General features: G+C 33.4%; 3 gene segments (V, D, J or C); all 3 read right to left on the bottom strand.

Moving 5' to 3' along the window:
• Positions 1-4206: 4206 nt before the first annotated feature.
• Positions 4207-4835, bottom strand: LOC113046306 (T cell receptor alpha variable 38-1-like). The segment is given in 2 exon segments: positions 4207-4586; positions 4670-4835. Coding segments are annotated over 2 exon segments (498 nt in total).
• A 4818-nt stretch (positions 4836-9653) lies between these two features.
• Positions 9654-10401, bottom strand: LOC113045455 (T-cell receptor alpha chain V region CTL-F3-like). The segment is given in 2 exon segments: positions 9654-10100; positions 10233-10401. Coding segments are annotated over 2 exon segments (390 nt in total).
• A 664-nt stretch (positions 10402-11065) lies between these two features.
• Positions 11066-11931, bottom strand: LOC113046308 (T cell receptor alpha variable 12-2-like). The segment is given in 2 exon segments: positions 11066-11487; positions 11625-11931. Coding segments are annotated over 2 exon segments (462 nt in total).
• Positions 11932-12582: the final 651 nt, after the last annotated feature.

Genomic DNA, 12582 nt, shown 5'->3' on the forward strand with positions numbered 1-12582 from the left:
TCTGACTCATATGAGCAGCTCAGCGTTACAGACTCTTCTTCTGTTTTGATGAAGCTCATCCCTTTATTTGGCTCAATTTTGTCCACAGCCGTCACATCTGCAAACATTAAGCACAATATTAGCTCATTTTGTTTTATTTTAAACACTGTATATCACTAAAGATATAAATTACAAGTGTTTTGAAAGAAAATAAATAAAATAGGTAATAGCAGCTAAATTATTTAAAGTAATCATAAATGACACACCTGATGCCATAATGAAAAGCAGCAGCATGTATTTTTTCATAGTGAATATGATCAGATCAGTTGTGTGTTATTTCTCTCTGTGCTCTGACTGTGTGTTACTGATGCTTTCTGCTGTTCAGTTATAAAGACATTCAGGAACTTCCTGAACTCTGTGAGTGTGTCACCAGTGAAACCTTCATTTTTATGTCACCAGTGAAACCTTCATTTTTATATGAAATATGATAAAAATAAAATAAAATACACAAAAAATCTGCCTGCCTTTCAGTCACTTTTCACATGATATAAAAATGTAGTCTAGCATAATTTTTTTCAAATTCTGTTATTGCATGTCCTATGAAATGTCTGAGAACACTGCCACCTTGTGGCACATTCTACCTGCACATTGTTTTACACACGATAATAGACTGAAACTTTAACTATTAAATAAATTAAAAGCAACCAAGCATTAAAATAACAGATTTATGAAAAGCCTAAAAAAAAATGTATAATTATAATATAATTTTATAACAACTGATTTTTTGGTATTATAATAAACATATTGATTGAATGCTAGTTTATTTGTCGATTTGTTTTTATTTGTGACAATGTACAAAATACATTAATCTTACGAAAAGATGTTTTGTACCAGAGTTAGCAAATGCTAATTTCCATCTGCAGTCCCGGGCAGGTGCACAGAATATTAAAACATTACATTACAAATAACTGTCAGTAGCACTAACAAATACATGCAATATTAGTTAAACAATAACCATTTAAAACTAATCAGATGTTTAAATGAAAAGCTAATCGAAAAACCATCACAACATAAAATATATACAACATAGTCGAAAACATTTACCTCAATGTTACATTTGTAAACTTGAAGTGTGCTGATGCTGACACAGCTGGTTATTGAGGATGTATTTCTTTAAGATTCGAGAGAAATTATTCAGATCTACAGACAACTTTAGACTGTCTGGGAGTTGATTCCATTGTTTAATATTTTTAAATGAGAAGGTTGTCTGTGCAAAGGCAGAGGATCTCTTCGGGATAGCGCCAATTCTGTGAGCAGTGGACCGGGATGTTTGTTCGGAATAAAGTTTTATGATTTTTTTCATTGATGGTGGAGCAATATAATTCACAATTTTAAAAATGGTTTTTAAATTTGAATATCGAATAAGGGAGTCAAAACTTAATATTTTATATTTACTGAGAATATTGCAGTGATGATAGCGAGGGGCTTTTCTGTCAAGCACCTTTAACTCCTGATTATAAACCGATCTGAGCGGTTTAAGTGTGGTCTCGTTGGCCTGACACCAACAGGACAAACAGTAGGTGATGTGTGGAGAGATCATGGCATTAAAATACATGAAAGATCCTTGTCAAACTATTCCTAATGTGTCTAAAGATGGAGATATTATATTTAATAGAGTTGCCCACACTATTATAATGACAATAATAGTATCTGAATAACTGTTTTTACTCTCTTACTTTCAGTTTGAATAAGGTTCACCCACTGGTCACTGCTGTAGTGTTTATTTGGTAAAAATAGAGACAAATTATATAGAGAGTACAGTAAACAGCATCAAAACACAGTTGTTTCACTTTAGATTTGCTACTGCAAAAACATGAACACATCATTAATAGATTATTTGTAAAGATGTGTAATTAGAGGTTGACACAACAAAGACCAACAAATGAAGATCGAATTGAAAGTTTACTGACAACATTTCAGTTTACCATAAATAATCATATGTTAATCATTAGGTAATGTTTAGTAAGTTCATTAGTAACTATTAACAAGAACTTTATCTCTTATTTCTAGCTATGTATATATGCATAATACGTAACTAATGATCTGTTAAGCATTATAATGTTTGTTAATGATTTATAAAAATTCTTATATTAAACTAAAAGTTATTATAACGTGTTAACATGTTAAATATATATAATTTTGTGAATAAAATTAGTAAATAAAAGCAACATTCACATTCATTCCCCTTCCAGTTTGCATATTAGGCCAGCCGGTCTATTGATGATGCAGTCTCTATTGCTCTCCACTCGCCTTCTCCCTTTTGGACACAAAGGACTCTTATGTGTGAATGCTGTTCATTTCACTTCAGTATTTATACCACCATCCATAGCAGTTAATACAGAAACTCGACCTGCTGCACCTCCCTGTGCAACTGGTTGCTGGACTTTCTCACTGCAAGACCACAGGCAGTTTGTGTCAGCAACAACACATCCAGCACCATCACACTGAATACAGGGGTCCCCCAAGGATGTGTTTTCAGCCCTCTGCTCTTCACCCTGCTAAACCATGACTACACAGTACACACCAATGTACAGCAGCAACCTATTCATAAAGTTGCACATGACACAACTGTGGTGGGTTTCATCAGCAACAATGATGAGACAAACTAAATAAATTAGGTGTTACAACTGGCCAGGTGGGGCAGCGACAACAATATCTCAAAATATAGAGAAAACAAAGGAGATCGTTGTCAACTTTCGGAGAGCACACACCAAGTACCAAAAGCAGCATCACATTTCTGAGTGTATACATAACAGAGGACAACAGCATCTTTATTTCCTTCACAAAATGAGGAGAGCTAAATTCCCAGCACCCATCATGTGCTAATTATATTGTGGCACCACACTGCATCACACTGTTGTTTGGTAACTGTACATCCACAACCAGAAATCCCTGAAACATATAGTAAATGCAGCAGGAGAGATCATTGGTGTCACACTCCCTTGACTTCTGGACACCTACAATACCCGACTAACGCGGAAAGCTCTCAGCATAGTGGCTAACACCACACTCCCCTCACATGCCTTCTTTAGGCTTCTGCCATTTGAAGAACAGCTTCATCCACCAAGTTGTTAGGAAATTGAACTCTCTCAACTCTCTGATGCACTGAATTGTACCTCCCCACACTCTTAAAAATAAAGGTGCTTCACAGCGATGCCATAGAAAAAATCATGTTTGCGCTACAATGTAAATATATTTAAACATTTTAAAATCATGTTGGTGTCTTACACCGTAGATTTGAAAGAAATACAATTTCAGCCCTCTGTATATCCATGTACATATAGAAAAATTGACAAAGTTGAATTGGACCATATTAAACTGTCTTGACTAAGTTTCAGCTCCTGTGTTTTTGTATGTGGTTTGACTGGTTTGAGTTTTCTGGGCCTCAGAGCACAGAAGTACACAGCAGAGTCAGACACACGCACATCTTTGATTGTCAGTGGAACTGAATTTGATGACACTTTAGAGTCAGATCTCTTCTGGAACTGAGCATCATTATCTTCTCCTCCATATCTGTTTCTCCTCAGGATGTATTTAGGAAAGTCATTCGCTCTCTGGATGTACCATACATTTTCTTGTGCTTAATCTGTTTTATATTTACACTGTAATTTTAATGACTGTCCGTCAATTTCAATCACATGTTTGTCTGGCTGATCGACTGTGTCCTCTGAGCTGCACTTTGTAAAGATTTAAGAATATTTAATGTAGATTCCAATGCAAATTTAACTTACATGAATTTTTAGCTGTATTAAGAATTCATACCAAAAACAAATAGTACGAAGAGAAATATATTACTCAGACTGTGTAACATGACTGTATATATGTTGAAGTCTAGATAAATCAGTAAATACTGTATGAGAGATTTGCTTTTGGTATTGTAAAGATGATCAGAGGAGGAGCTTATTGAGACCTATAAAAGCTTCTGTATTGTTTAATGTCATGTTGAGTAAATACTGCCCTCTTCTGGGTAACTGCAAGTATTGCTTAAACTGAAACCGTAGTATCTCAATGTTAACAAGATAATTATTTTCTTAAACTTAAGAATATTCAGAAGGATTACTTATAAGTAACTGGTGAACTAAAAGATTGTTTTGTAGTGATTTAACGTAACGTGTCTTTGATACTGCCACACAAAAATTACCATACTATAATAAAAAGTGGCTGTGTTTAGAATCTCAGTTTCTCTCTTGTCTCTCGGTGTAACAGGTTTTTGTAGAGAGCTGATGTGTTTCCTGTCACTGTGGGCTGCAGAGCACAGTAATACAGAGCAGAGTCAGATACAGCAGCAGAGGAGATCTCCAGATCCACACGTTCACTTTTTGGAATGTTAACAGAGAACCTTGAATCTACATCAGACTGCCGAGCATCTTTTACAGTGTCATACGTGAGTACAATAAATTCAGGTTTTGAACTTCCATACTGACGATACCAGTGGAGATAATCTGTAGTGCTAGAGTCAGTAAAACTACAGGATAATGTAACACTTGAACCCTCCTCAGCAAAAACATTGGTTTTGTTTGGTTTGATGACATTTCCAAAGACAGCAACTGAAAAAGAAGAGGTACATTTGTATTTTTCATTTTCTTCTTTTAATAATCAACTAAATAATGAGCTAAATTAATAAACATACCAGCTGAGACATACAGCAGAACGACTGAGTGAAGATCCATTGTATACAAGTGTTCAGTCTGAGAAGAGTCAGAATGAATCTTTTCTACCACAGTCTCTGTCAGACATAACAACATCATGTCAGATCTAAGTCCCTCCTCTTTTGACACTTCAAGACAAGACAAGACGAAAAAGCTTTATTTTGTATGAACATTTTCTTAGGGCCTGACTCATTGCTACTATTATGTGAAACAAATTTCCTGTCCATCATTGTTAAGATACAGATGAATTCTAAATAGTAATAATTCTAAGTGAGTGCTTAGTAAATTTTGTTACACAAGTTACAAGCTACAACATTAATCATATTTCAATGTCAGACAGTCTGTCACAGAAAAAGCAAATTAAACACGTTCATATATAATATGGGTTAGCTTTGTTTTTTTTTTGTTTTTGCAAATGTACCATGAATTTAGTGTTCCACACCTGTAGTATATTTTTGTAACGCAGACGTTTGCAGTAATCCTCTCACATTGAGGTTTTGATTTGGTTTTCATAAGAACTTATGAAATGTTACTGTCAACAGTTTGGTTACCATTGATAAGTATGTCGCTGTTAGACTAGTGCTCTAAATTGAAGATGAACATGTTATTTTATAATCTATTAATATAATAAGTAATAAAAAGTAATATCTTTAGTGTATTTTGATGCTTATAGCGTTGTATTTTATTTAACTAGGGATGTATTTGTATTTTAGTTAAATGGATAGTTAACCAAAATCAGGATGCAATATGCAATAACTTAGCAATCGTTTATTTATCTTCATGCATGTCATTCCAGTCCTGTATGATTATTTCTTCTGTGGAGCATAAAAGTTATTCTGTACGGAGTCCTGCACATGACATGCAGGAAAAAATATAAGGCTAAATCGTGTGCACGATTTACTAATTCGTTCCCTCAATGTACTAAAACGTGCACACAATAGCATACTAAATCGTGCGCAGGATTTAGCAAATCGAGCGAACGCAATAGTAAATCTAGGGAATGCAATAGTAATCGTTTGCACATTTTAGTACATTGAGGGAAAAAAATAGTAAATCGTTTGCACAATTTATTTACTTTTTCTTGCATGTCATGTGCGGGGATCCGTAATTCTGAGACTTTTCCTACCATGCAAGACTTTTTCATGTCCCTCAAAGATATGATTTTTGGCTTCCTTATGATAAGCACAATGGCTCATTTCACTGAATTTTACAAAAACTATCGACAATATTTATATTACTGTACATACAGTATCACATTTATCCATTAATAACAACCACTCTGTCATTTAGGTGATTATCTATTCAATTTCTTGTGTAATTTTTCCCATTTTAATTTATGTTGACTCAGAATTTATTTTTATTTTCATTTAATTTCTAAATGAAGACTGCTGTGTTCATTACTACATCCAACAGAACACCTCAGTTGCTTAGGAGACATCCTTGTCTAAAACCGTTCTGGGGTTGAAACAATGACTTACTGATGACATACATTTGTCCTGTTGGTTATCCTTTTATCATCTGTATCACTATACATTAAGTTATACTTACACTATATACACACACACACACAACACACATATTATATATATAAATTAAATTTTTATAATAGAATCTTGTGTATAAATTAAGTGTAAGGGTGGTTTCCACAGTGGTTTAGGCTGTAGGATTGCCGAAAGACTAACAAAATGTTATCAGCATGATAGTGTAAATACACAGATGATTAAAATTAACGTTATAATAAGAAAATATGTGGGAAACATTGCTTTTGATTTACTATATTGTATATTTACTATATTGTATATTGTATATAAAGTAGTTAGCACATACTTTATAATTAAAATAGGATAAATAAAAGTATTTTGTTATGATTACACTTTCAAATAGATGAAGGATGGTAAAACATACACAGTTAAATGTACCCAGCATGTTACCTGAGAAAGAGACAGAAAGAGAGATGGGGGAGATAGAAGGTGAAAGAGCAGAGCCCCAAGAAAAGGGCACCCAGTGGAAAGAGTTTACTAAAAATCTAATCTGAGACATTCAAACGGACCATTCAGCAAAATACAGCTTTCCCCACCAAGCAAAATATGCGACAATTAGCAGATCCCTTGTGTATACACATACTGGCCTACAGGCCTTGGCTACTATCAACACCTCTGTGCCTTCCAAATTTCCAAATGGACCTTGTGTTACTAAAGGTAAGTTTGGGACAGGAAAGCAGAAGTATTTGATTAGTTTCAATCCTACATAAGTATTCAAAAGCCAAATTCATATTCATATAACAGGAGAAGCACAAGGTAAACAATTTTGAGTAAGATTTAGCTTGTGTTTTTGTATGTGGTTTGACTTGAGTTTTCTCACTGTGGGCCTCAGAGCACAGAAGTACACAGCAGAGTCAGACACAAACAGATTCTTGATTGTCAGTAGAACTGCATTCGATGAGACTTTAGAATGAAATCTCTCCTCGAACTGGGGGTAATTTTCTCCTTCATATTTTCTTCTCCTCGGGATGTACAGTATTTAAGAAACTCATTTGCTCTCTAGATGTACCAGAATAGTTCTTCTTGTACTGAGACCAGTACCGCCGCTCCCTATATGCAGAGTATGCAGTCTGCGAAGGGCACCTTCCCAGTTGCTAAAAAAAATAAATAAATATATATATATATATATATATATATATATATATATATATATATATATATATATATATATATATATATATATATATATAAAACCTGTGTCATTCTCCCATCCGTGTTCGCGACCACTCTCACCTCATGTTTGTGGCTGAATGTTCATAATTGATGGATGGACATCTATGCCCGGGTAAAAGACATCATCATTCAGAGAAAATAAAACAGGTATAAAGTAAAAAGAAAAAAAACACGCTTAAAGTTGGCTTGACATTGGACGTTCGAGAGTCTCAAATTTTGGGAATGTCAGTAGCATTTGAGGAAAATGACTTATGTAAAAACAACTGTAATTGTTCATCTAGGTCTCAGCTATAATGCACAATTGAATTGAATGTTTGATATTTATTAAAATAAACTGTAAATCATATGTAAATTATTTTACTTTTTCACATGCTCATATGCAAATTTGAAGCTCAATAGCATTTGAGGAAAAAGACTTGCAGTCATAAAACAATTGTAATGTGTTCATTTAGGTGTCAGCTACAATGCACACATTATACATTTTTAATATATATTAAAATAAATTATAAATCATTTATAATTTATAAAAACAAGGCCCGTTTATCACTTTCAGGCACATTCCTGTGAAAGTTATTATTTATTTATTTTTCAGGTTGCCTTACGAAAATGACCAATGGTTTTAACAATAACATCACAAATCATCTTTCTTGTAGCCATGGTAAATGCAAATTAACCATGGTTTTGTTACTTCAAATAATAATTTACAAATAGGTATTAATATACTGTAATCTTGATTTGTTGCTGTTGTGGCTATAAAAACAGACCTAAGCCATCAACAGCCTTTAAAATGATTTAAAATGCATTATATATATATACGTGTATGTATATATATATATATATATATATATATATATATATATATATATATATATAAACAATGAGGCAATAATGATTGGTTAATAATAACACTGTTAAAATACATAATGTAGGCAAATACAAAATAAACAATTTATGTACATGTTAATACAAATGCCTGCAAAGGGAGCCAAATGCCATGTAATTGCTGCTGTTACACTTACATGACAATCAAATCCTTGCTTAGGCTACTGACCAAACATTTAATTCAAATATTCACTTAATCTTTCATTTTTGGCCACCTTTTTGCTATAGATGACACAGCCTTTATAATTTCCTCAACAAAAAAAACATGCATATCACAACCCTTACAAAAATAAACCATGGTTTTATCATAGTAAAACTGCTTAATTTCCTTTTGCATGATTTCTGAATGCTTGAGACTATAAAATAAATTAGAGTCATAATTAAGTTATAGTAAATGTCAAGAGCTACAATTGTAATTTGTAAATAATAAAATGTATTAATTTATTTTTTTTCATTTGATTAAAGTTTTCACCCCTATAGAAGGTGTTTTTTCCCCCATCATCATATTTGAGGAAGCGGGGCACAATAATACAATCCTGTTTAGGGCACCCATTTGGCCAGCAGCGGCCCTGACTGAGACAGTACGCTATTATATTTAATACTACTGATCTTCCTTCAGCTTCAGTCACATGTTTGTCTGGATGATCATCTGTGTCATCTAATCTGCACTTTATAAAGACTTAAGAATATTTAATGTGCAATACATTACAACAGCCAGCTTAAATTAATATACAGTTGTATTAATTAAACCTCATACCAAAAAAGAATAGTGCGAAGAGAAATATATTCCTCAACCTGTGTGGCATGAGTATCTTGGCTGAATACACTTTGAAGTCTAGAAAAACCAGTGAATATAAGAATTTTGCTTTTGGTATTATAATGATTTGTCCAAGGAGGAGCTTGCGGAGACCTATAAAAGCTGCTGTACTGTCAAATGTAGTATTGAGTACATACTGCCCTCTTCTGGTTAACTAGTATATTGTAAGTGGAATTTCATGCTTAATTCAAGTCTAGTTGTTGAAATTCCCCGTGAACAAAATGTTGTGCCTCACAGGACCATGGTGCAAGATTTATAAACATTTATAAACTTACACATAGCTCAACTATTAAAATAAATATATACTTTATATATATACTTTAAACAAATACACAACATAACATGGAAGGACAGTGCAAAAAGAGATATTTAGGGAAAAGTTCAAGATGGAATAAAAGCAATGGGGCATAATAGACAGACTGTAGTGTATGTACAAGTAAACATGCCTTTTAATGTAATAAAATATCTTCACATAAATGGATTAATGTAACTAAACTGTAAACTTTAAAATTAGATCATAAAAATAATGTACATTTTAAGTGAAAGAAACATACTAAAATAGAATAAATTTATGGATGAAAAGGGTCCAATTAATGAAATCATAGAATAAGCGAAAAAAATTAAATTGCATGATGATGTAGTGTATGCTGTTGCATTGTCAGAGTTTTTGTGTGAGTGTTGAGTGTGTTTCAGTCACTGTGGGATTCAGAGCACAGTAGTACACAGCAGAGTCAGACACACGCACATCCTGGATTGTGAGTGGAACTGCAGTTTTGTTGAGAGACGCATGAAATCTCGCCTTGAATTCTTCCTCAGTGTTTCCAGAATTAGAGACTTTATTTAGCATATGCTTGGGATTTCCATTGCCTTTCTGCTGGTACCAGAAGAGAGTCGGGGCTGTATAAGCAGTCTGATATTTACAGTTGATCGTTACAGTGTCACCTTCAAAAGCAAACTGAATCCTTTTATGCTGATCAACTTTGTCTTGAGAATTACAACCTGAAATTTAATAAAAACATTATGAGTAAGAAATATTCTCATTGGCTGCAAAAAGAATATGCACATTCACACATAATGAAGAATCATTTTAAATATATTTAAAAAGAACCATTACTTAATTGTTCTACTCACCACAGACATATAAAACTATGATCACAGTGGCACTTTTCAACAGTGCCATTATATGCAATTGAAATCACCAACTCAATAAAATAGACAGAGATGTATATGTCCTCCTTCTCTTTCTGCATCTGTTAAAGCAGCAATAAATTCAAATCACTTTCTGACTTCTGGGAGGAGCCTATATTCTACAGTGAAGACTGTAATATTATATATATAAATAACAGGGCGCCAGAGCACAGTAGAACAGAGCAGAGTTTGATACAGCAGCAGAGGAGATCTCCAGATCCACATGTTCACTTTTTGGAATATTAACAGAGAATCTTGGATCAACATCAGACCACTGAGATTCTTTTGCACCACCATAGGTCAGAACAATAAATTCAGGTTTAGATCTTTCATACTGATGGTACCAGTGGAGATAATACATTTGACACTTGAACCCTCTTCATAAACAACATCGGTTTTGTTTAATTTGATGACATTTCCAAAGATCATTACCAACTGAAAAACAAAACATTTGTAAGAGTACATTTGTAATTTTTTTGTGATATATAAAAAATCTATAATTCACCAAATTAATACTCCCTAGCTGAGACACAGAACAGAATAACTGAATGAAGATACATTGTACATTTTTCACAATAGTTTCATAGTCTCTGTCAAAGTTTCTATTGGATGTTTGAGAACACTGCCACCGCCACTGCCCACAACTGATAAAATTAAGAATATTAGTATTATTAGAAAATGTAAAGTTGATTTAATAGTTTTATTTGCAGTTTTTGCACCTGGTGATTTGGATTCAGTACTTGTTTATTTTTTTTTATCAGATTATTTTATCAGACCTATAAATACTCTACAGTTTCTCTCTTAGTCTTTGTCTCTGTATGTGTGTGTTTGTGTTTTAATTTTTCTAGATAAAAGGGAAGGTTTTTGTACATTGTTGCTGTGTTTCCTGTCACTGTGGGCACCAGAGCACAGTAATACAGAGCAGAGTCTGATACAGCAGCAGAGGAGACGATCAGATCCACACATTTGATTTCTTTTTTAGCTTCTGAAAATAGTCGAAGTTCAGGCTCAGATTTGCTAGAATATTCAGTGACAAAAAGTAAAAACTCAGGTTTTGCTCCGGGATACTGGCGATACCACTGGATAGTAACACTAGTGCCGCTAGTGAGGCTGTAGTTACAGGACAGAGTCACATTTTCACCCTCAGAATCATGTTTTTCTAGAAACCATGGTTGTATTGTGTCACCAAAGGAATTACCTGTAAAAAATGAAAAGAACCATAATTAATCAAACAATAAAACACATTAATAAACTGTATAAAGCTAATTGGATTTCATTTTATTTATGGATTTTTTTTTTCATAATAAGCATATTGATAGAATGGATATCTCTTACCTATGCAAAACTGGATTATTAGAAAGGTGAAAAGAAACATGATGTCTTTACAGAGACAGTGATGACAACAATATAATCTTTATAACTGTACTGTAGCTGTTTCACTCTGCCTCTCACTCTCAACTATAAGCTCCACCCACTGCTGGAGTGTGTTTATTCTAGTTAAAAACATGCTCATGTTGCTTCAGTGCTTAACAGTTAAGTTACTTACCAAGAACTGTAGCCATTAGAAGTAAATTCATCAGCCAGATTAACATAGTGCAGCAGGCAATATTAGTCTGAAGTTTACCAGTCCAGCACGCAATTATTTGCAGACATTACACACATACAACAGGAACTTAAATGAGTAGTTTCCATCAACATCATAGATTATGCCACACAGTGGCCAACTTCTGAAATTGCATAGTTTTAATTAAATTATAAAGTGTTCTACTCAGAGTCAAAAGCTGACATAATTTTAGAACTCCCTATCTGACTTTTAACTTTTTTTTCTGTACAAGAGTGAAAACAAATATATTTTTTTAAATGTTGTCATTCTTTTTGGAATTATTTTTTTGCGTCCATAGTTGTTGTCATGCTGAAATAGTAAAGAACTTTTAGTGAGCGTGGATGTGGATGTGCATGTAGTCGACTGAAACCATGGATCAGCAGGGTGTTCATAGCTATATGATCATGCACATTTTTGTAATAAATACACCTTTTTTTGTACCACCGTAAATATTTCTCATATTCTGTTTGTACCTGAAAAGCCATATAATTGTACTATATGAGCAGCTCAATTTGACTATTTCCCTTTCTTTAGTGATAATTTCTGCACTTTACAAATAATAGTAAAAATAATGATAATAATAATATATAAATATCTGTTGAGGCTCTCAGTGCTCTGAACTGTAAGTCTTCCAGATCAGTCAAAAACATACACAGAAACTTCCTGCTTTGTAAAAGCATGTTTTAAATA

This window comes from Carassius auratus, chromosome 27, assembly GCF_003368295.1.
Source record: "Carassius auratus strain Wakin chromosome 27, ASM336829v1, whole genome shotgun sequence".
NCBI classification, from domain to species: Eukaryota; Metazoa; Chordata; class Actinopteri; order Cypriniformes; family Cyprinidae; genus Carassius; species Carassius auratus.